At 44.6% G+C, this 21502-nt stretch overlaps 1 protein-coding gene across 4 annotated transcripts in view; it reads left to right on the plus strand.

The window, feature by feature from the left end:
- The window catches only part of TRANK1 (tetratricopeptide repeat and ankyrin repeat containing 1), a 94378-nt gene that overhangs the window by 25304 nt on the left and 47572 nt on the right, over positions 1–21502 (plus strand). For all 4 annotated transcript variants that reach the window (XM_060402077.1, XM_015102243.4, XM_042235850.2 and 1 more), the window contains 6 exons: positions 1143–1293; positions 4294–4412; positions 8569–8652; positions 9244–9382; positions 11571–11702; positions 16811–16981. In XM_060402077.1, the coding sequence (XP_060258060.1) occupies positions 1143–1293; positions 4294–4412; positions 8569–8652; positions 9244–9382; positions 11571–11702; positions 16811–16981 (796 nt within the window). The remainder of the gene's footprint in view (positions 1–1142; positions 1294–4293; positions 4413–8568; positions 8653–9243; positions 9383–11570; positions 11703–16810; positions 16982–21502) is intronic.

Consider the following 21502-nt stretch of genomic DNA (forward strand, 5'->3'; position numbering starts at 1 on the left):
CAGGATCTTTCGTGGCAGCACACAGACTTCCTAGTTGGAGTGGAAGAGCTTAGTTGCCCTGTGGCATGTGGGACCTTAGTTCTCTGCCTAGGGATTGAACTGCTTCTCCTGCATTACAAGGCAGGTTCTTAACCAGTGGACCATCAGGGACGTCACAGGCGCTTGCTTTTTTCTTATGAACCCAGTTGGTGAACACCTTGTATTATTTTAGACAGAACATTGTTTTGGTAGCCCTTGATACTGATTCATTTCAGTGGTCAAAGTGGGGAAGGCAATATGGATCATTTTGTTCCTTCTCAGGAGCCTAACAGTTTGCATACAGGCAAAACTAGACCATTTTCCTCTATTAATCATTGTAAGTTTCCTCTCCCTACAGAAACCGAAAAATTTTTGGCCTCTGGTGTATATTGCTTGTAATATGGAGCTGAGTGACCCTCAGTGCTTGCCATTTCCATTGAAAATCGTGTTTACTTGGATTGAAAGGAGCAGGGAACAGCTCCTGTGTTGACATGACAATCTCATTCTTTTCTAGAACACTGTAGCTGTAGGACTACATGGTTTCATTTCTCCCTTCTTGCTCAGGCTGTGTTTTAAGGCACAGATACATAAACCACATACGTCATTGGAACCAGGCCCACTCCTTTCTCTCTGATTCTTACGCTGTGTGCTCAGCCGGTTAGTCATGTCTGACTGCGGTACCGTGGACCATAGCCCACCAGGCTCCTCTGTCCATGGGATTTCTCAGGCAAGAATACTGGAGTGGGTTGCCATTTTCTCCTCCAGAGGATCTTCCCCACCCAGGGATCGAACCTGCGTCTCTTCTGTGTCTCCTGCATTGGTAGGCGATTCTTTATCACTGAGTCACCTGGGAACAGAGGACACCAGCTGACTCCAATGTTAGATGCTGTATGTGTCATGGACTTGAAAGGGATTCTTTTCTCGCCAGTTACCACTTGATAGGAGCATTGTGGCATGGAATCCGATGTGGAAAGCCTATATCCAGAGCTCGTTAGAAATCTGTGTTTACTTGGAAATCAGTGTTTACCTGTAGTCTGTTGCCTCTGATCCTCAATCTTGCCTTGCCTTCAGCAGCAGTTTGGAAGAGATGGGCATGTTAACACTTCTGTTTTTTCTTGTTGCAGGGATACTACCGAGCTGGTTATTCCTTGCTGAGGTTGCGCCAGCCTTATGAAGCCGCTCGCATGTTTTTTGAGGGTCTGTGGCTCGTGAGGAGCAGCCAGGACAAGACCCAGATTGCTGATTTCTTGGTGGCAGTCTTCACCACGATGGGCAGTAAGTCGGGACTGGGGGAGGCCTGCCCTCTTTCTTTCTTTTAAAGGTCTTGTGATTGTCTTTGAATGGCTCCTTGGGGACTCTGGTTTCTGGGGAGATAATTACAGGGTGTTTTTCTTTGTGGCTTCTATATGCAGTTTGAATGAAACTTGACAGTGGAAAACACATGGAAAGCTTTGATGGCCCAGGCCTTTGCGGAAACAACTTCATCTTTTTGCACAAATCACTTAAAGCTGTCCCAGTTTTCCAGTTTTGTTGCAGACTTCTTAAGCTTTCTATGTTGCTATCCATAGGCCTGTCCCTACTTATACTACATGTTTTACCTGATTTTTGCATGTATTTCTCCAGTATGTCAAGAAAGGGTTCCTGTTTGCCATGAAAATAATTTGAAGGGACTGAGGGAGGGTCCTCCGGAAGCTGACAGTCTGCTAGGAACACACCCGGGTAGGGGTGGGCATGTTGGGGGAGGTGGTGAATTGCATGGACCATTAGGTTATTAGTCTGACGACCTGGCCTGTGATATGGCTTTATCCGTGTCCTTAAGTTGGCAAAAACAGACAAGTATGAAACATAATATGAAAGGTTCCCTGCCAGGGACAAAGGCGTTCTTTCCCTGGGTATCACAGCATGGTCTAAAGTTCTACCAACGGCCAGGCTGTTGTTTTCCAGTACTGTTTTTGATCAAATTTAAGATTGCACTAATTTAAGATGTGCCACTATTTTTAAATTTTATCGTTATGATTTTATCTTTTGGCCACACCACACAGCAGGTGGTATCTTAGTTCCCCAACCAGGGATTGAACCTGTGCTCCTTGCAGTGGAGGGGGAATTGGGGAGGGGGTCTTAATCCCTGGATTGCCAGGGACATCCCTGTGCCACTAATTTATGTTCTGCTGTTGAGACAGCATCAAGGGCAACACACGTCTCGATTCTAGAGATGGTAGAATGTGAGCAATGGCATATGTTAGAATTGCTGGAAAATGGTCCCAGATTTCAGAAACAGGTAAATTACTGCTGATGATACATTTGACTGACACGGATCCAACCGTTCCCATTCCGATTGTGGGAAAGCAACTTCTGTGATCTGTGGAAGGGATCCTACAGACTTTGGCAAGTTTGGCACAGAGAGGGGGTGAGAGCAGTGTCGGGTGGTAGGTGGGAAGTAGTTAGAGGTGGGCTTAGCCGTGTCTCCCAGCAGAGACGTCAGTGTCCAGACAGGTGCTAATGAATCACAGCTCTCCCATCTGCCTTTTGCTGACGGTGACTAAAGCCTGCTTCCCTTTCTTCTGAGCCTGTTGGTTTGTCCCATTCCCGACATGTCCTCATTGTTCTCTATGTCTTTTTTTTTAAACTTAATTTATTTGTTTATTGTGGTTGCGCTGGGTCTTCGATGCTGCATGCGGGCTTTTTCTCGCTTCGCCGAGCGGGGGCTGCTTCTCGTTGCGGGGCCCGGGCTTCTCACGGTGGTGGCTTCTCTTGTTGCCGAGCACAGGGTCCAGGTGAGCAGGCTTCAGTAGTTGCAGCACAGGGCACAGTAGTTACGGCATTCGGGCTTAGTTGCTCTGCAGGATGTGGAATCTTCCCGGACCAGGAATCAAACCCATGTCCCCTGCACTGGCAGCCGGATTCCCATCCGCTGTACCACCAGGGAAGTCCTCCCTTTGTGTCTTTTAAAAGCCGCTGTTCTGGGGCTTCTGTGGCAGTCCACTAGTTAAGACTCTGCACTTCCAGCACAGCGGGTGCAGGCTGGATCCCTGGTTGGGGAACTAAGATCCTACACGCTGTGTGGCACGGCCAGAAAATAAAAAAAGTGTACAATCCAATGGTTAAGAAAAACTAACAGCACTGCTCTGTCAGAAGCCAGTCCAGAGTTTGGGAATTCCAGACAACTGACTCTCTGGTGTGGCTGCCCCTCTAAGAAATCTGGATCCTGAGGGGGGCAGTTAACAGGACTTCTTAGGACAGTGTAATCCTGACTTTTCTACTTGTTTGGAGGATGACTGTTTGCCCATCGCCCAATTTCTAAATTTTGAAACTATATTTATGAAAATTGTGTATCCTGTTTGTACACTGTATGTTTGTTTTGCTATTTGGCTACTCATTTGTGGAAATTGATAACCTTAGAAGAGGGGTCCTGTTATACTGGCCCCTGACCTGTCCCACTTGGATATTGTCATCCACAAGTTTGCAGGGTCATGAGAGGCAAAATGTTGATGGGCCTCTAGGTTGAAAGAACACAAACTGACTAAAAGAACTGCTCCATCTGGATTCCGTCTTGGTTTTGTCATGAACTAGCTGCATGATAAGCCACAAAGCTTGACCTCATTTGTCACAGCTTCTCACTGTTGAATGAAAATAATATGTGTCACATTTTTCTTAAAGGAAGTGAGTTTAATAATTTCCCTCAAGTACCCACTTCCTCCTCCGTAAATGGAACTAACAGGCACTGCCTTATTAGTTGGTCCGAGGGATCAATACAGCATATATCACTGGGCTCAGCAAATAGAGAAGCTATTATGTTATAGCTCACAATAAACTGCCTTAAGGGACTGACTTTAACCTGAACTTAAAATGATTGCCACTTCAATTATATAGGACATTATGGTTTGAAAAGGCCCTTCTTTCTTATTTTAATTTTTAAAATTTTTATGCCCTTTTTGCAGGTTACTTTCCATTAATAGTCATTACAAAATGACTGTATTCCCCATGTTGTACAAAACATCCTTGAGTCTGTCTTATATCCACTTGTTCATGCCGCCCACTCCCATAATCCTCTATGGCCCCTCTTTTTTTTTTTGGCTGCTTGAGATGGAACCCATGCCTCCTGCATTGAACGCTCAGAATCTTAACCACTGAACTACCAGGGAAGTTGCTCTCTTTTCTTTCTGATATTTTTAAATTTATCATTTGTCTATGTGTGCTCTTAATTGGAGGACCTTTTCCTAGATGTTCTAGACTTGCTCCAAGTTAAAATTTCTAAACTCTGGAACTTTCTTTCAGGTGACCCCATTGTTTTGCAGAGTTTCTTGCCCTGCTTTGATCGTATTTTCACTACTGGCTTCTCCAATGAAGTGTGGCAATCTGTAATAGAAAAGTTGGCAAAGAAAGGCTTATGGCATGTAAGTAAACGGAGATAGCTCTCTTGTGAGGAAAGGCAAATTGCATTTCTTTAATTTGATTAAATTTATTTCTCTCTGCTGGCACTGGGGAATTATAACTCAGTACTTGTTTATCTTGATGCCAAAGTAACTTTTTCATTGTCACATCATGAAAGATGAAAAGCCACTGAGATAATATTAGTTCACCAGTTTCTGTTTTTTAAGCTTGGAAAACAGTTTGTGGCAACCTCACTCTGTGCTCTCTGTCTCGATTGCCATCAAGGAAGTGTAAAGTCCAGATGCTAATGGTGACGTGGAATGAGGAAAATAAGTAATTGTTCATCTTTATAATCTTCTTTATACGGCAGCATGTGCTAGCTGGGGCATGATGACCTGCTTGTGCTTCTCAAAGGGTTTCTGTATGACATCAAGAGACTGTTATCCTCGGGTAGCAGAGAGATTGCAGGACCTGAACCCACAGCCAGGAATCCATAGGATGAAGGAGCCCAGTGGCTTCCCTGCCCCACAGGTGCCTCCCTGAATCCGAGTCCTCCACCGTCTGTTCTGAGCTAATTCTTTCCTCTCTGGGCCTCACTTCCTCACTTGTAAGTTGCAGGATATAAACCTATTCCCTCCTGGTTGTGGGGGAGGATTAGAAATAAGGGACCAATAGCACCTGATAATAATATCATTATATTATTTTATCATTCTTATCATGGTAAGCCCTTGGTGATAATAATGTTCACTGAGGGCCTGCAGTGTGCCAGACGCTGAGCCCCAGGGGTTTTGTAACACCTGGCACCTGTGTGCTCAGTGTCCAAGGAGCAGCGGCTGTCATTGACCATAATGACAATTATAGGAGGCCTATAATCACTCCTGAGAGTGGGCTGGCCCAGAGAGGGAGTTTGGTTAGAAAAGGCCTGCAGGCTTTTTAAAGCAACGCAGACCAGAAAAATCACAAAAGCAAGAGCAGCCTGAAAGGACTCTGGACCCAGGAAGGTTGGGTGACTTTAGGATACAGGATTCTTCAGTTTTTTAGAAGGTCATGGATGCTGCTGGGAATCTAATGAGATCAACGGGACTCTCTTTTCGTGTGTGCTCATGCACACAGGCACACACAAATACACAATTATGCGTGTAGCTTCAGGGAGGTCATAGGAACTCCCTAAAGTCCAGCCACAGGCTCCCAGAAGCTCACCCCCATATTACAGTCTAGAGAATGAGGCAATGATGGGGAGGAAAGCAGGCTAGACTCTTGGGAAATCAGGAATCAGAAATCCAGGGCCCTGGTAACAAGAGATCTAGGGTCTCTTTTCTGATAAGATGGGTAAACTAAGAACTCTTTCTAGCTTTATTACTGTAAGTTCTGAAATTCAGTGATTTAGGGCAGATCTGTAAGTGGGAAGCTCCGGCATCATTAGCAGGAAAGTAGTTCTGTCTACAGCCCCCGGAAAAGAACATTTTATGTCCCCTGTTCCCCATGTGGGATGAACACGGATAGAGCTCCGGACCCTGGGTGGGAAGGGAGGGAGTGGGAGCCCAGCAGCTCCTGGCAGGCTGCCACCTAGCCAGCCAAGGAGGCCCAGGAATCCAGCCCAAATGGTGGCCCCATATCCTACCAGCAGTGGGGCCCAGGCCATTTCCAAACACTGCAGGCAGAGACATCTTATAAAAACCAAGCCAGCCAGCAGGATTGTCAGAGCTCTGAACCTATCATCTGGGTGAGTCTAGGCTGTGGGGCCTGCTTATGGTGAGTAGTTAGGAGTGGGCATCACCCGCTGGTGGTCTAAGGGCTAAGACTTGAGCTCCTGATGCAGGGGGCTGGGGTTGGATCCCTGGTCAGGAAACTAGACCCCACATGCCACACCTAAGGATTTGCATGCCACAACTAAAGTTTCTGCGTGCGGCAACAAAGATGGAAAATCCCGCACACCACAGCTAAGACCTGGTGCAGCCAAATAAATACATTTTAAAAATTAAAAAGAAAATAAAAATGTGAGTATCAAACTGAAAGAAGTTGGAAGCAAGATGTAGCCACACGCTGAGTTCCTGTGGCCCCATGCCCACTTGCAAGAGCATACATGAGGGAAGTGGATCCTGAGTCTGGATCACCAGTCAAGGTGATTCTAGCCGAGCCTAGAATTCCTGGACCAGCCAGCATACCTGGATGATCCCAGTAGGGACCTCTCAGGATGTGCTAAGTGTTTGAAAAGGAAAACTTGCTTAACTTCTCTCAGATTTAGCTTAGGGTCAGTGATTTAACAACAGGGTTTTCGAGGGAAAAAAAAGGGAAAAAAAAAATCCTGATTTGTGGCATTTTCCACTTCAAGAAAGGCAATGCCAGAGAATGCTCAAACTACCACATAGTTGCACTCATCTCACACGCTAGTAGAGTAATGCTCAACATTCTCCAAGCCAGGCTTCAGCAATACCTGAACCGTGAACTTCCAGATGTTCAAGATGGTTTTAGAAAAGGCAGAGGAACCAGAGATCAAATTGCCTACATTCTCTGGATCATCAGAAAAGCAAGAGAATTCCAGAAAAACATCTATTTCTGCTTTATTGACTATGCCAAAGCCTTTGACTGTGTGGATCACAATAAACTGTGGAAAATTCTGAAAGAGATGGGAATACCAGACCACCTGATCTGCCTCTTGAGAAACCTGTTTGCAGGTCAGGAAGCAACAGTTAGAACTGCGCATGGAACAACAGACTGCTTCCAAATAGGAAAAGGAGTACATCAAGGCTGTATATCATCACCCTGCTTATTTAACTTCTATGCAGAGTACATCATGAGAAACACTGGGATGGAGGAAGCACAAGTTGGAATCAAGATTGCTGGGAGAAATATCGATAACCTCAGATATGCAGATGACACCACTCTTATGGCGGAAAGTGAAGAGGAACTGAAAGAGGAGAGTGAAAAAGTTGGCTTAAAGCTCAACGTTCAGAAAACAAAGATCAGTATCCAGTCCCATCACTTCATGGGAAATAGATGGGGAAACAGTGGAAACAGTAGCTGACTTTGTTTTTCTGGGCTCCAAAATCACTGCAGATGGTGACTACAGCCATGAAATTAAAAGACACTTACTCCTTGAAAGAAAAGTTATGACCAACCTAGACAGCATATTAAAAAGCAGAGACATTACTTTGTCAACAAAGGTCCATCTAGTCAAGGCTATGGTTTTTCCAGTGGTCACGTATGGATGTGAGAGTTGGACTGTGAAGAAAGCTGAGTGCTGAAGAATTGATGCTTTTGAACTGTGGTGTTGGAGAAAACTCTTGAGAGTCCCTTGGACTTCAAGGAGATCCAGCCAGTCTATCCTAAAGGAAATCAGTCCTGGGTGTTCATTGGAAGGACTAATGTTGAAGCTGAAACTCCAGTATTTTGGCCACCTGATGGGAAAAGCTGACTCATTTGAAAAGACTGATGCTGGGAAAGATTGAAGGCGGGAGGAGAAGGGGATGACAGAGGATGAGATGGTTAGATGGCATCACCGATTCAATGGACATGAGTTTGGGTAAACTCCGGGAGTTGGTGATGGACAGGGAGGCCTGGCATGCTGCGGTTCATGGGGTCGCAGAGTCGAACATGACTCAGCGACTGAACTGACTGACTGATAGTGTAAATGCTCTCGATTTCCATGTCCAATCTCAAGCTGCTAAGTCAACAGCAGGGCTCGGATTTGGGAAGAGATGTGCACAGTCAGCTCCCTCTCTGATAGGAGCTGCTCCAACACAGCCCTTAGTAGGATCTCATGGACCCCAAATACCACTAAGGTGCTGAAGAATCAATTGGGATGGGTTATTTCAAAAGGATGTGTTTCTTCTGCTTGCTAAGCTTTAAGAACGTTGCAGGAGATTACTTCTTTACCTATCTGCCCCTGGGCTCTCCCAGTGCTGACTGCCGTCAGCTGCTCCTGTCTTCAGCAGGCTTTGAGGAAAGGTGGAGAAAACCCATATCTCAGCACAAATAGGAATTTCACTAGAGACACTTGGATTATCATGGTTAAGGCCAAAGAGTTTGGCAGGTGGCTTAAAAAAAGAACCAGGGCTAGAAGCTGTCCGGTTTTGTCTTTTGTTTCTGAGTTCCTAAAGTTTAAGATTACTTTTGTTTTAATCACCCATGTGGAGAACATAATTGTTCCAGCTTTTTCTGTTTCTCCCCTTTCATCAGTCATTTCTGCTTCTGTCAGTGAAGAAAGACCGGCTTCCGAGAAATCTCCAGGTCCCAGATTTATCACTGAAAAGTCTCTTTGAGGTAAGGTAGCTTCTTGACATGCACGGTTTCAAGTCAGACCTTTTCCCACTTATGGTGACTGGGACTCTCCCCTTCAGCTGCCTCACTGCAGATTTGTTGTTTATGATGATTGTAGGCTGTGGCCACAGCGAATCAGGACTTTACTGATTCTAAATTCTATGGGTGGGGGCTGGGATGAGGAGGAATTGGATGAAGGCAATCAAAAGGCACCAGCTTCCAGTTATATGATAAATAAGTATTAGGGATGATAAATAAGTACAGCTTGATAAATATAATTTACACTGCTATGTGTTATGTATGAAAGTTGTTAAGAGAGTAAATCCTGAGTTATCATCACAAAAACATTTTTTAAAATTTAATTTTTATCTCTATGAGATGAAGGATATTCACTAAACTTGTAATAATCATTTCACAATGTACCTAAGTCAAATTATTATGCTATACACCTTAAATGTGTACAGCTCCTTATGTGTATTATATATCAATAAAACTTGAAGGGAAGAACCCCAGACTTTATGGGGAAGGAGAGTCTGAAGTTTCATATTGATGTGGCAGCTGCCATAATTCTTCTGTGTGTGTTTTTTCCCCTAGAAATATGTCTTCATCGGACATTATGAGAAAGTGGAACAGGTGCCCAGGTTAGTGCAGTGGCTCATCTGCCTGGGTGCAAATGTGGAGAGCATAGGACCGTACCCTCTGCACACCCTCATGCGCCTCTGCATCCAAGCCGGTGAGTTCTTTCCCAGTGGAAAACAGGGAAAACAGAGTTCTTGCCCCTCCACGCTGCCCTCCAGCTCAGACCTCGGGGACTGCGCTTAACCCAGTGAAACCAGAATGTGGCCACATAAATGTGGAATATTCAGATGATCTGAATAGTCAGCGATTGGATTATTCAAATATATGAAGGCAGAAAGGAAATGGTACCACTTTTCCTTTCTCCTGGGACCTCACAGCTACAGGAGGCCCACACTGAGAGGATTCTGTGTTCTCAGACAGATGCTGGCAGCAGACTGGGGCCCTGGGATTCAGAAATGGGCCTTGGGACAGACAGCCTTTGCTGGACAGAGCTCTCAGGGGAGCTGTGGAATTTCTTCCTGCTGGCTAAGTCAGCTGTGGTCTTTTTCCGAGTTCATTTTTCCCTCTCAACCAGAGGACCAACTAATGTGTATGTGGGGGGAATCCCAAGGTAAAAATTGACTATTGCTGATACAGTTGGCTTGTTGGTTTTTTTTTGTTTTTTGCTTTTTTTTTAAGTAATCTTGTTTTCATATATATATATATATATATGAACTTTCTTGCATTTTTACTCTTTATCACCTGGCTGTAGGATTTCAATTTTAAAATATTTTTTATCATTAAAACACACACACATACAATATCCACATTTATACCTTAGATAGAAACCTGTTATTATTTGTCTTCAAAGCATCAGTGTTGGACACTGACCCAAACAATCTTAGAGCCAGAAGGAACCAAGAGGACTTGTCTACACTGTCTTCCCTTTCTAGGCTGTAGCATCTTCTCAGGATAGTACTGGCATGGCCAGGGGCTTAAAGACCTAAGCCACCGTCTTTGCTTTAGCCAGATTTACCCTGTTATTATGCATTTTCTCTACTGGAGAATCCATACGAGCATTTACTTTCACACATTTTGGTGACTAAATTATTTAAAAGTATAAAGTCTGAATAAAAGCAATCTAATCCAATGCTCCCAGTTTCAAATTAGGAGTGTCTCTGGGTATGACAGTCACAGTCCCTCTCTGTGTCTACTTTTTAAGTTTGTTCCTGTGGTTACAGGCAGGTGTGGAAAAGATCAAGTCTTCGCATTTAGGCCTGATTCTCTTCTCAGAGGAAACCTCTGACATGGTGACAAATGGTGTCCACAGAGTTGGCAGAACTGTGCGGCTTTTTCAGAACCCACTGGAAGGAATCTAGGAGAGGGCTTTGAAATCTCTGTCCTATCTATAGACATGCAGTGGGGAGCTGTGGGTGCCCTGCCCTGGTCCTCTGTGACCAGTGCCCCCGTCTCCGGCTGCACCACAGCTGCCTTGTTCGCCAGTGAGCTGCTGTTTGCCAGTAGGCACCCCCTCCCTCCCTGGGGCTGGGTCTGTAGCTCTCGACTGACTGCCACTGGGGTACAGAAGGAGAGCACCTGCCTCAAGGTGGGTCAGTGCTGTGGTGCAGTTCCTGATCCACAAGCTCCCTGTGGGTGGAGGCTGAAGGCCGCTCAGCTGAGGCCGCGTCTCTGCTTGCTTCCTTCCTCTCTTTCTCCCCAGCTCCCTCTGCCAATAAATCACACATACGAGAATCCTTGTCACAGGCTGTGCTTCTAGGAAGTGGGGCTTCCCCAGTAGCTCGGTGGGTAAAAACTGCCCGCAACGTAGGAGACATAGGAGACATGGGTTTGACCCCTTGGTTCGGGAAGATTCCCCTGGAGGAGGAAATGGCAACCCACTCCAGTATTCTTGCCTGAGAAATCCCATGGACATAGGAGCCTGGTGGGCTACAGTCCAAAGGGTCGCAAAGAGCTGGATACGACGGAGCAAGTAAGCACAGCTCTACTTCTAGGGAATTAACTTAAGTTTTCTGTGAATAACTTCCTGTGACTTGTGCTTTCAAGACACACATTTTGGGACTTCCCTGGCAGTCCAGTGATTACGACTCTGTACTTCCAATGCAGGGGGTCACAGATTTGATCCCTGGTCCGGGAACTAAGATCCCACATGCTGCGTGGTGTGGCCACAGGTTTTTAAAATAGAAAAAGAAAAAACACCGACACACAAACTCTTGTCTCCACGCCTGTGTGTGGCCAGGGACAGTGAACACTGGATGCCCCCTTGGACTCCCTTGGTGTGCACCGCGGTTTGCTTTGCTGCTTTCTGGTCTGTTGGAAATAACACCAGTCATTCATTCCTTCAGGGGAAAGCCATCTTTTCAGGTGGTTAATGGACTACAAGCCCGAGTTGAAAGATCACATCAACCAGAAGGATGAGGATGGCTGCACTGTCCTCCACGTGGTTGCCGCCCACTCCCCAGGGTACCTCACCAAGCGTAAGTGGCAGCACCTTTCAGACTCAGGGGTAGGGAACCCACACGACTGACCACTGTACCTATTCCATCCCGTGACGGGCTTTAATAATCAAAAATATCAAATTATGCGCCCCCCCTTTTTTTTTATTTTCAGTTTGCTTTTCAGAAAAAAGTTTTTTCTGATATGTTTTGTGCTTGAAAGTCTTACCTAGTGATAACTCTTCTGGAGAAAAATTACTTACATAGATTTAAATTAAAAAAAATTCTGTGACTCCAGACTAAGTATTAATTTTTTTCTGGATTTAATTATTACAAAATTATTATTACTTCAGAGAACACTAAAACAACCTAAGTATATTAAATTTTCTGTAAGTAGTTATGAAAGATAAAAAAAAAAAATTGGCGGAAGAAGATAGGAGGATCGTGGGTCGTGATGCCTTCTCAAAGGGGCTTGCCAGCTACTTAATCTTCCCTCAGGCTGGTACTCTGGAAATCAGGCATGTTCACCACCTTTGGGGCAACTTTGGTAATTGCATTGGTTCTCTCTACTGTGTAACAGATCATCATAAACTTAATGACTTAAAGTGACACTCATTTATTAGCTCACTACTTTATAGGTCACTAGTCCAGTGTGATCTGACTGTTTTGCTCGGAATCTCTCCCGGCTGAAATCAAGGTATTGACTGGGGCTGCATTCTCATCTGGAGTTCTGGGCCTTCCTGCCCCCATGATTGTGGCAGAATCTGGTTCCTTGTGTTTGTAGGACTATTGTTCAGGCGCTAAGACACGTCTGACCCTTTGTGACCCCCTGGACTGCAGCGTGCCAGGCTTCCCTGTCCTTCACTGTCTCCCGGAGCTTGCTCAAACTCATGTCCATTGAGTCAGTGATGCCAGCCAACCATCTCATCCTCTGCCACCCCCTTCTCCTCCTGCCCTCAATCTTTCCAAACGTCAGGGTCTTTTCCAACGAGTCAGCTCTTCACATCAGGTAGCCAAAGCATTGGAGCTTCAGCTTCAGCATCAGTCCTTCCAATGAATATTCAGGGTTGTTTCCTTTAGGGTTGACTGGTTGGATCTCCTTGCTGTACTAGGGACTCTTAAGAGCCTTCTCCATCACCACAGTTCAAAAGCATCAATTCTTCGACGCTCAGCTTTCTTCACAGTCCAACTCTCACATCCATACGTGACTACTAGAAAAGCCATAGCTTCGACTAGACAGGCTTTTGTTGGCAAAGTGATGTCTCTGCTTTTTAATATGTTGTCTAGGAGCAAGTGTCTTTTAATTTCATGGCTATAGTCACTGTCCTCAAGTGATTTTGGAGCCCAATAAAATAAAATCTGTCCCTATTTCCGCTTTTTCCCCATCAATTTCCCATGAAGGGATGGGACCAGATGCCATGATCTTTGTGTTTTGATTGTTGAGTTTTAAGCCAACTTTTTCACTCTCCTTCAGCCTCCTTAAGAGGCTTTTTAGTTTTCATCTCTCTGCAGTTAGAGTCGTATCATCTGCATAACAGAGGTTGTTGATATTTCTCCTGGCTATCTTGATTTCAGCCTGTGATTCATCCACCCCAGCATTTTGCATGATGTACTCTGCATATAAGTTAAATAAGCAGAGTGACAACATCAGCCTTGTTGTACTCATTTCCCAATTTTGAATCAGTTTGTTGTTTCATGTCTGGTTCTAACTGTTGCTTCTTGACCTGCATACAGGTTTCTCAGGAGGCAGGTCAGGTGGTCTCGTATTACCATCTCTTTAAAGATTTTCCAGTTTGTTGTGATCCGTACAGTCAAAGGCTTTAGAAGCGGAAGTAGATGTTTTTCTGGAATTCCTTTGCTTTTTCTATGATCCAACAAATGTTGGCAGTTTGATCTCTGGTTCTTGTGCCTTTTCTAAACCCAGCTTGAACATCTGGAATTTCTTGGTTCACACACTGCTGGAGCCTAACTTGAAGGATTTTGAGCATTACCTAGCTAGCATGTGAAATGAGTGCAATTGTGTGGTAGTTTGAACATGCTTTGGCATTGCCCTTTTTTGGGATTGGAATGAAAACTGGCCTTTTTCTAGTCCTGTGGCCACTGCTGAGTTTTCCAAATTTGCTGGCATATTGAGTGTAGCACTTTCACAGCATCATCTTTTAGGATTTGAAATAGCTCAGCTGGAATTCCGTCACTTCTACTAGCTTTGTTCGTAGTAATGCTTCCTAAGGCCCACTTGACTTAATACTCCAGGATGTCTGGCTCTAGGTGAGTGACCACACCGTCATGATTATCTGGGTCATTAAGATGTTTTTTGTATTGTTCTTCAGTGTATTCTTGCCACCTCTTCTTAATCTCTTCTGCTTCAGTTAGGTCCTTACCATTTCTGTCCTTTATCATATCCATCCTTGTATGAAATGTTCTCTTGATATCTCCAATTTCCTTGAAGACATCTCTAGTCTTTCCAGTTCTGTTGTTTTCCTCTATTTCTTTCCATTCTTCACTTAAGAAGGCTTTCTTATCTCTCTGTTCTCTTGAACTCTGCATTCAGTTGGGTATATCTTTCCCTTTCTCAACTGCCTTTCGCTTCTCTTCTTTTCTCAGCTACTTGTAAAGCCTCCTCAGACAACCACTTTGCCTTCTTGCATTTCTTTTGCTTTGGGATGGTTTTGGTCACCACCTCCTGTACAATGTTACAAACCTCTGTCCATAGTTCTTCAGGTACTCTGTCTACCAAATCTAATACCTTGAATATATTCATAAGCTCCACTGTATAATCATAAGAGATTTGATTTAGGTCATACCTGAATGGTCTAGTGGTTTTCCCTACTTTCTTCAATTTAAGCCTGATTTTTGCAATAAGGAGCTTATGATCTAAGCCACAGTCTTGTTTTTGCTGACTGTATAGGGCTTCTCCATTTTTTGTTGCAAAGAATATAATCAGTCTGATTTTGGTATTGACCATCTGGTGATGTCCATGTGTAGAGTCAATCTCTTGTGTTATTGGAAGAGAGTGTTTGCTATGACCAGTGTGTTCTCTTGGCAAAACTGTCAGCCTTTTCCCTGCTTCATTTTTATTCCAGGGCCAAACTTGCCTATTACTCCAGGTATCTCTTGACTTCCTACTTTGGCATTCCAATTCTCTATGATGAAAAGGACATCTTTTTTTGGTGTTAGTTCTAGAAGGTCTTGCAGGTGTTCATAAAACTGTTCAACTTCAGCTTCTTTGGCATTATTGGTTGGGACCTAGACTTGGATTACTGTGATACTGAATGGTTTGCCTTGGAAATGAACAGAGATCATTCTGTAATTTTTGAGATTGCACCCAAGTACTGCATTTCGGACTCTTTTGTTGAATATGAGAGTTACTCCATATCTGCAAAGAGATTCTTGTCCACGGTAGTAGATACAATGGTCCTCTGAATTAAATTCGCCCATTCCTGTCCATTTTAGTTCACTGATTCCTGAGATACTGATGTTCACTCTTGCCATCTCCTGCTTGACCACTTCCAATTTACCTTGATTCATGGACCTAACGTTCTAGGTTCCTATGCAACATTGTTCTTTATAGCATTGGACTTTACTTTCACCACCACGTTTGAGGTGGTGATCTCATCCACAGCTGGGCATCATTTCCTCGTTGGTCCAGCCTCATCATTCTTTCTGGAGCTATTAGTAATTGCCTACCCTACTTCCCTAGTAGCATATTGGATACCTTCCGCCCTGGGGGGGCTCATCTTCTGGTATCATATCTTTTTGCCTTTTCACACTGCTCACGAGTTTCTTGTGGCAAAAATAGTGGAGTGGTTTGCCATTCCCTTCTCCCGTGAACCACGTTTTATCAGAACTCTCCACTGTGACCCATATGTCCTGGGCAGCCCTGCACAGAATGGCTTATAGCTTCACTGAGTTATGCAAGCCTGTTCTCCACGACAAGGCTGTGATCCATGAAGGGGTTGTAGGACCGAGGGCCCCGTTTTCTTGCTGGCTGTCGGCCAGAGGCTGCTGTCAGTCTCCATAGACCACACGCATTCTTTGTCTAACGGCCTCCTCTGTCTTCAAAGCAGCAGGGGAGAACTTCTTGTGCATCAGATCCCTCATACTCTGAATCTCTGGGCTCTTCCATCTCTGACCTCTAGACCTTTGACCTTTAGGGCTCAGGTGATCAGGCCAGGTTAATCTCCCCATCTTAAGGTCAACTGCTTTGGGAAGTTAAATACATTTGCAAAGTCTCATCACAGCAGAGTTTAGATTAATATTAAACTGATAACTGGGAGAAGGTGTGTGTATACCAGGGGTTGAGAGTCTCAGGATCTGAGAATTTTGCCTTTCACAGTGCGATACTTGATGGGTGAGAAGTATGACTCTTTAAATTTTGCCTTATTTTTGTAAAATGAGAGGCGAGCAGTTGTGAGTGGGGAGATGGGAAAGGACAGCATCACAAGCAGGATGGTACCTGGTGTAGAGGTGCTCTGTCAAGGTGGTTAATTGTCAGAAAGCAAGTGTTTGGAAGCTGGGAATCAGGCACTAATTCTTGTAACTCTCGGTGGTCACATAAGTCTTCGTACCTCCAGGAATATACATTCTGAAAACAGTTGCATCTGTGATCACAGAGACCCCTTGATGCTTGGCAAATAAATGTTACAGCAGCAAATGGAGCCAGCAGCCAGAGGTGGGGTTAACGAAGGTTCAAACAGTGAAGAAAACCCTGGTGCAAAAGCAGTTGCCACTTTCTTCTCTTGTCCCCAGACTGTTTTTTTTTTTTTTTTTTTGGAAGTATGTTCTGTTTCCTCTCTAAGGAATAAAGAAATCTGAAGGCACAGCTTGCTGTCATCCTTACAGCTGTAACTGTTGCCTAGTAACAAGAGTCCCCCTCTCCTTGCTTGTTGCCAAGGAGATGGGAGAAAGGTAGAGAGGAGTGCACTTCTGAACCTCTTAAAAGCTATTGTCCTTCCCACTCCACATAGGACTCCTGGCTCCGGGGACTCGGCTGGATTGCCCAAGGCCAGCAGTTCAGCTTCTGTAAACAGAGGGACTCTGGTCCCCTTGCCCCAGCTCAGGCTGGGAACCGGGCGGACGTGTGCTCATGGGGACATCTCCTTATGGAAGAAACCGTGACAACCCCCACTTCTCACTTTGGCCTGCTCTAGGGCAAACAGAGGATGTACAGATGCTCCTGGGCTTTGGGGCTGACCCCACCCTGGTGGATCGACAGTCCCGGTCTGCTGTGGATGTGCTGAAGAGGAACAAGAACTTCAGAGCCATTGACAAAATCAACAGCCACTTGGAAAAGCTGGCAGCGTGTTCTAAGGACCTCTCAGGTACAGCTTCCGGGGAATTAACTTTTTCGAGGGGGCAAAACTGGTCCTGTGAAATTAGGTACAAATCAGTATATCTTGTCTTAGCACATGAAGATGAAAGTGAGACCTCCCAGTCTTTGGAAAGCTTGCGTGCTTTTTTTGAAAGACAGAATGAGACAACTGTTATTTAAAAAGTGTCTACTACATTCTAGGAACTTGGCCAAGTCTACCCTTGGGCAGTAAGCGTGACTTTTTTCTTTTCCATGCATGCACATAGTAAAAAAGAAAAAAATCAGAACAGGAGATAACAAAAATCAAGCCCACTTCTGAGAAACAACCACAGACAACAATTAAAAGTACATTTGTAATTCTGTTTCTTAATCTGTCAATTTGGATAGCATCTATGGACTAACTGCTATAAAGATAAAACACAGCAAGTCAGCCCTTGTTGTTGAATTTTGCCTAGTAAAGTGATCTGTGCCATTTACATTCTGTTCCTTAATTCTGGATTTTCTGTGCTTCACCTATAGACTGAGTCTAAAAATTGAAAAAACATTAAATTGCCTGTATATGGAAGTATGATTTCTACAACTAGTCGCATATTGCACCCAATGAGAAGAATCATTAAATGCCCTGAAAACTTTGCTCTCGAAATATGATACTCTCTAAGCATCCTAGTTTGGTGAAGCATACAAACACATCATTGTATGTGTGTGTGTGTACAGATGTATCAGTACACACAAATGATTTTAGGTTTGTTTAGACTCTTAATTAGACTGTAGCCCCAGCACACATATGCTTTCTTTAGTTCTTGCACTCATATGCAGCACTTGTGGCTCATGCTGTCTGTCTAGATTTCTCTCTTGCTCTGCTGAGTACCAACTCCATTAAGTTTTTCAGTGAGGAGATGTGCAGACTTACAGAAGGGGAATCATCATCAAGTGGATAAAATGAGGACTGAGCATCTTTCAGACGTCGAGATAGAAATCAGTGGGGCTCTGCTGGCTGTGGGATGATAGGCATCCACGAGGATTCCTTTACCCAGCCCTCCCTCCCTTTGTTATCCTCCTTTGGATTTTTAAGTGGATCTTCCATATGTTAGATTTACAAGGAAGGAGAAACGCACACGCATGCATTTTTTTGAAGTTCGACATGACATGGCAGTCGAGCCCTCCTAAGAAAACAAAGAGACGGTCAGAGAAGTGGTGAGACCTAGTCTTTTCCTATTGCTTTGAGCACATAGAGGCCGTCTAGAAAAGCAGCTGTACTATTGGGAAGGGGGCCCTAAAAGAGGATGTGCCTGTTGGCAGTTCTTAGACACAGAAACATAACATGAAGGGGCAATTGTTTTTATTGTTTTCCCCTGAGTCTGGAAGACTATTTTGCCTCTTATCTCCTGGGATTTAATTTCCCCAGCAATGATCAGGCAAGCTTTCAGGTGCGGGGAAAAAGAAATCTTTCAGGTGAAAGGAGGGAGAGCAAAGGTCAGAAGAGCTTGGAAAAGATGAGTGCTAGAGTCCCAGTTCCTCTCTGGGCGGGGGGCACGAACATCCATGATGTCTGGACCATGTCTAAGTCATTTTGGGTGCTTAGGTCATTTTGAATAGGCTGTCTTCCACCTGGCCACAGTGGGGTTTGTTTTCATCACCACCTCCTGGAAAATTGACCCCTCCACCCTCAACATACACACAGACAGGATTCCTTCACCCACTCACTCGACATTCAGAAAACTAAGATCATGGCATCTGGTCCCATTACTTCATGGCAAATAGATGGGAAAACAGTGGAAACAGTGACAGACTTTATTTTCTTGGGCTCCAAAATCACTGCAGATGGTGATTGCAGCCATGAAATTACAGGATGCTTGCTCCTTGGGAAAAAAGCTATGACAAACCTAGACAGCATATTAAAAAGCAGAGACATCATTTGCCAACAAAGCTTTGTCTGTCTAGTCAAAGCTATGGTTTTTCCAGTGGTCATGTATGGATGTGAGAGTTGGACTGTGAAGAAACCTGAGCAGCAAAGATTGATGCTTTTGATCTGTGGTGTTGGAGAACGCTCTTGAGAGTCCCTAGTACAGCAAGGAGATCAAACCAGTCAATCCTAAAGGAAATCAGTCCTAAATATTCCTTGGAAGGACTGATGCTGAAGCTGAAACTCTAATAGTTTGGCCACCTGATGTGAAAAGGCCAACTCATTGGAAAAGACCATGATGCTGGGAAAGATTGAAGGCAGGAGGGAAAGGGGGCGCGACAGAGGATGAGATGGTTGCATGGCATCACCGACTCAGTGGACATGAGTTTGAGCAAATTCTGGGAGATAGTGAAATACAGGGAAGCCTGGTGTGCTGCAGTCCATGGGGCTGCAAAAAGTCGGACATGGCTGAGCGACTTAGCAACGACAACAACAAGCAACTGAAGAACTGAAATTTTATTTAATTAACTTTATTTTTATGTAATTAAGTTAGTGGGCCTCTGTATTGGACAGGGTCACTTTAGACTTTAACCCAGAATGGTTTTCTGTGCAGAGTAGTAGTTGAGAAGATAGTGAGGGGGGAAGGGCAGAAGGAGGGCCTGGGGCCATGGGAATGAAGGTAGCTCTTCATAAAAATGAAGATTGTATGGATTTTAATCTCTCCCCATTCACACGTTAGTGGGCACAATGGAAGGCATTATTTTTAGGAAGAGATGCTCCCTAGGGGTTGGTACCCTTGTTCCTGACCTAAGTTTAACTTGATGGGGGGTTTTTTAAAAATTCATTTATTTATATTTAGGGCTTCCCCTGTGGTTCAGTGGTAAAGAACCCACTTGCCAATGCAGGAGATGTGAGTTTGTATCTCTGGGTTGTCAAGATGGCCTGGAGAAGGAAATGGCAACCCACTCCAGTATTCTTGCTTGGGAAATCCCATGGACAAGGCACCTGGTAGGCTACAGTCCATGGGGTCACAAATAAGTCAGACACAACTTTGCAACTAAACCACAACAACAGTTTGTTTGTTTTTGACTGTGCTGGGGCTTCACTGCTGTGCACAAGCCTCTCATTGTGGTGACTTCTCTTGTTGCAGAGCATAGGCGCTAGGCGAAGGGGCTTCAGGCGGTGAGACCTGCGGGCTCGCAGGCTCTAGAGCACGAGCTCAGTAGTGGTGGTGCAGGGGCTTTAGCTGCTCCGAGGAATGTGGAATCTTTCTGGACCAGAGATTGAGCCCATGTCCGCTGCATTGGCAGGCAGATTCTTGTCCACTGTACCACCAGGGAAGTCCACTTGATGGGTTTCGTTTTTCACATCTGTGGTCCTGAGTAAAGCATCTTTAGGACACTAGCTTGTGTGCCCAGATGAACAAGCTAGGATATAGGCTAGGATAAAAGATGTTCTCACCTTTGGCTCTTTCTGGCTATTACTGTGCCCCATTCTGATGAAAATGGAGATGGTTATCTTTGGGTGGCTTTTGCATGTAGGTGAGAAAGCCTGAGAAATATAGGGTCTTGGTGAAGATTTCTGCTGTTCTTTAAATAAGAACTTCCATTAACGTGCACGTGAATCCTTTGGGAGCCTTTTAAATGCAGATTTTGATTCAGCAGATTCAGGGCAGGGCCTTTCTCACTAGCTGCCAGCGGAAGGCAGGGCCCACGGGGCGGTAGGGAGGTTGGGGGCGGGGTGAACCTGCGAGGTCGGGGTCCTGTCTTTCCCTGCCTCTCAGGACAACCACTAGATGGCGGCATGTCCACCTTCTCGAGCAGCTGGACTGCTGTCAGGACCTAGGAGACTGGCGCGTCTATTGTCATTGTTCTCGGTTGGTGGTGACTTTTCCTTTGATTCACTGGTGCATGGCTTTTCAGAGAATAAATCCAGGCATCTGAAGCCTTTCTCTCTGGTCCTCCCCGAGGCACCAGCTGCTTTCTGCTCTGTGAAGGTGCCTCGTGCCCAGGACTAAGAGGATTCTGACCTTCTCTGTGTGCGTTTCCCCCATAGATGGAGCCTGTGACTCAGAGGCCATGGTGTGTCAACCTCGAGTTGCTTAGCACCACAAAATGCCCTCTTTTTCAGTAAATGAAGGCATGCGATATTGATGATACTTTTTATTTATTATAAAATCAATAGATTCTTTTTTAAAAAAAGAAAATATTCTTCATAAGCCCACCTGCCTGGAAACATTAATATAGTTGTGATTTAGTCATTTACTCTTATTCCATGCATTTACACTGATATATTTTAATTTTCTTTTATGAAAATGGGATGGCTACATAAATTTCACTTGATAAAGTGTTTGTAATAAAGCTTGTCAGTTTCATCTTTTTTAACTCGAAAGGAAGATTTCTTACGAAAGCAAAGTCTCCTTTTGAAATGATATATTTCTGGTTTTTTAACAAGAAGAATCTGCCTGTAATGCAGGAGACATAGGAGATGTGGGTTTGATCCCTGGGTCAGGAAGATCCTCTGGAGGAGGAAATGGCACCCACTCCAGTATTCTTCCCTGGAAAATCCCATGGACAGAGGAGCCTAATGGGCTACAATCTGTGTGGTCACAAAGAGTCAGACACACCT

This window comes from Ovis aries, chromosome 19 (assembly GCF_016772045.2).
Source record: "Ovis aries strain OAR_USU_Benz2616 breed Rambouillet chromosome 19, ARS-UI_Ramb_v3.0, whole genome shotgun sequence".
Taxonomy (NCBI): Eukaryota; Metazoa; Chordata; class Mammalia; order Artiodactyla; family Bovidae; genus Ovis; species Ovis aries.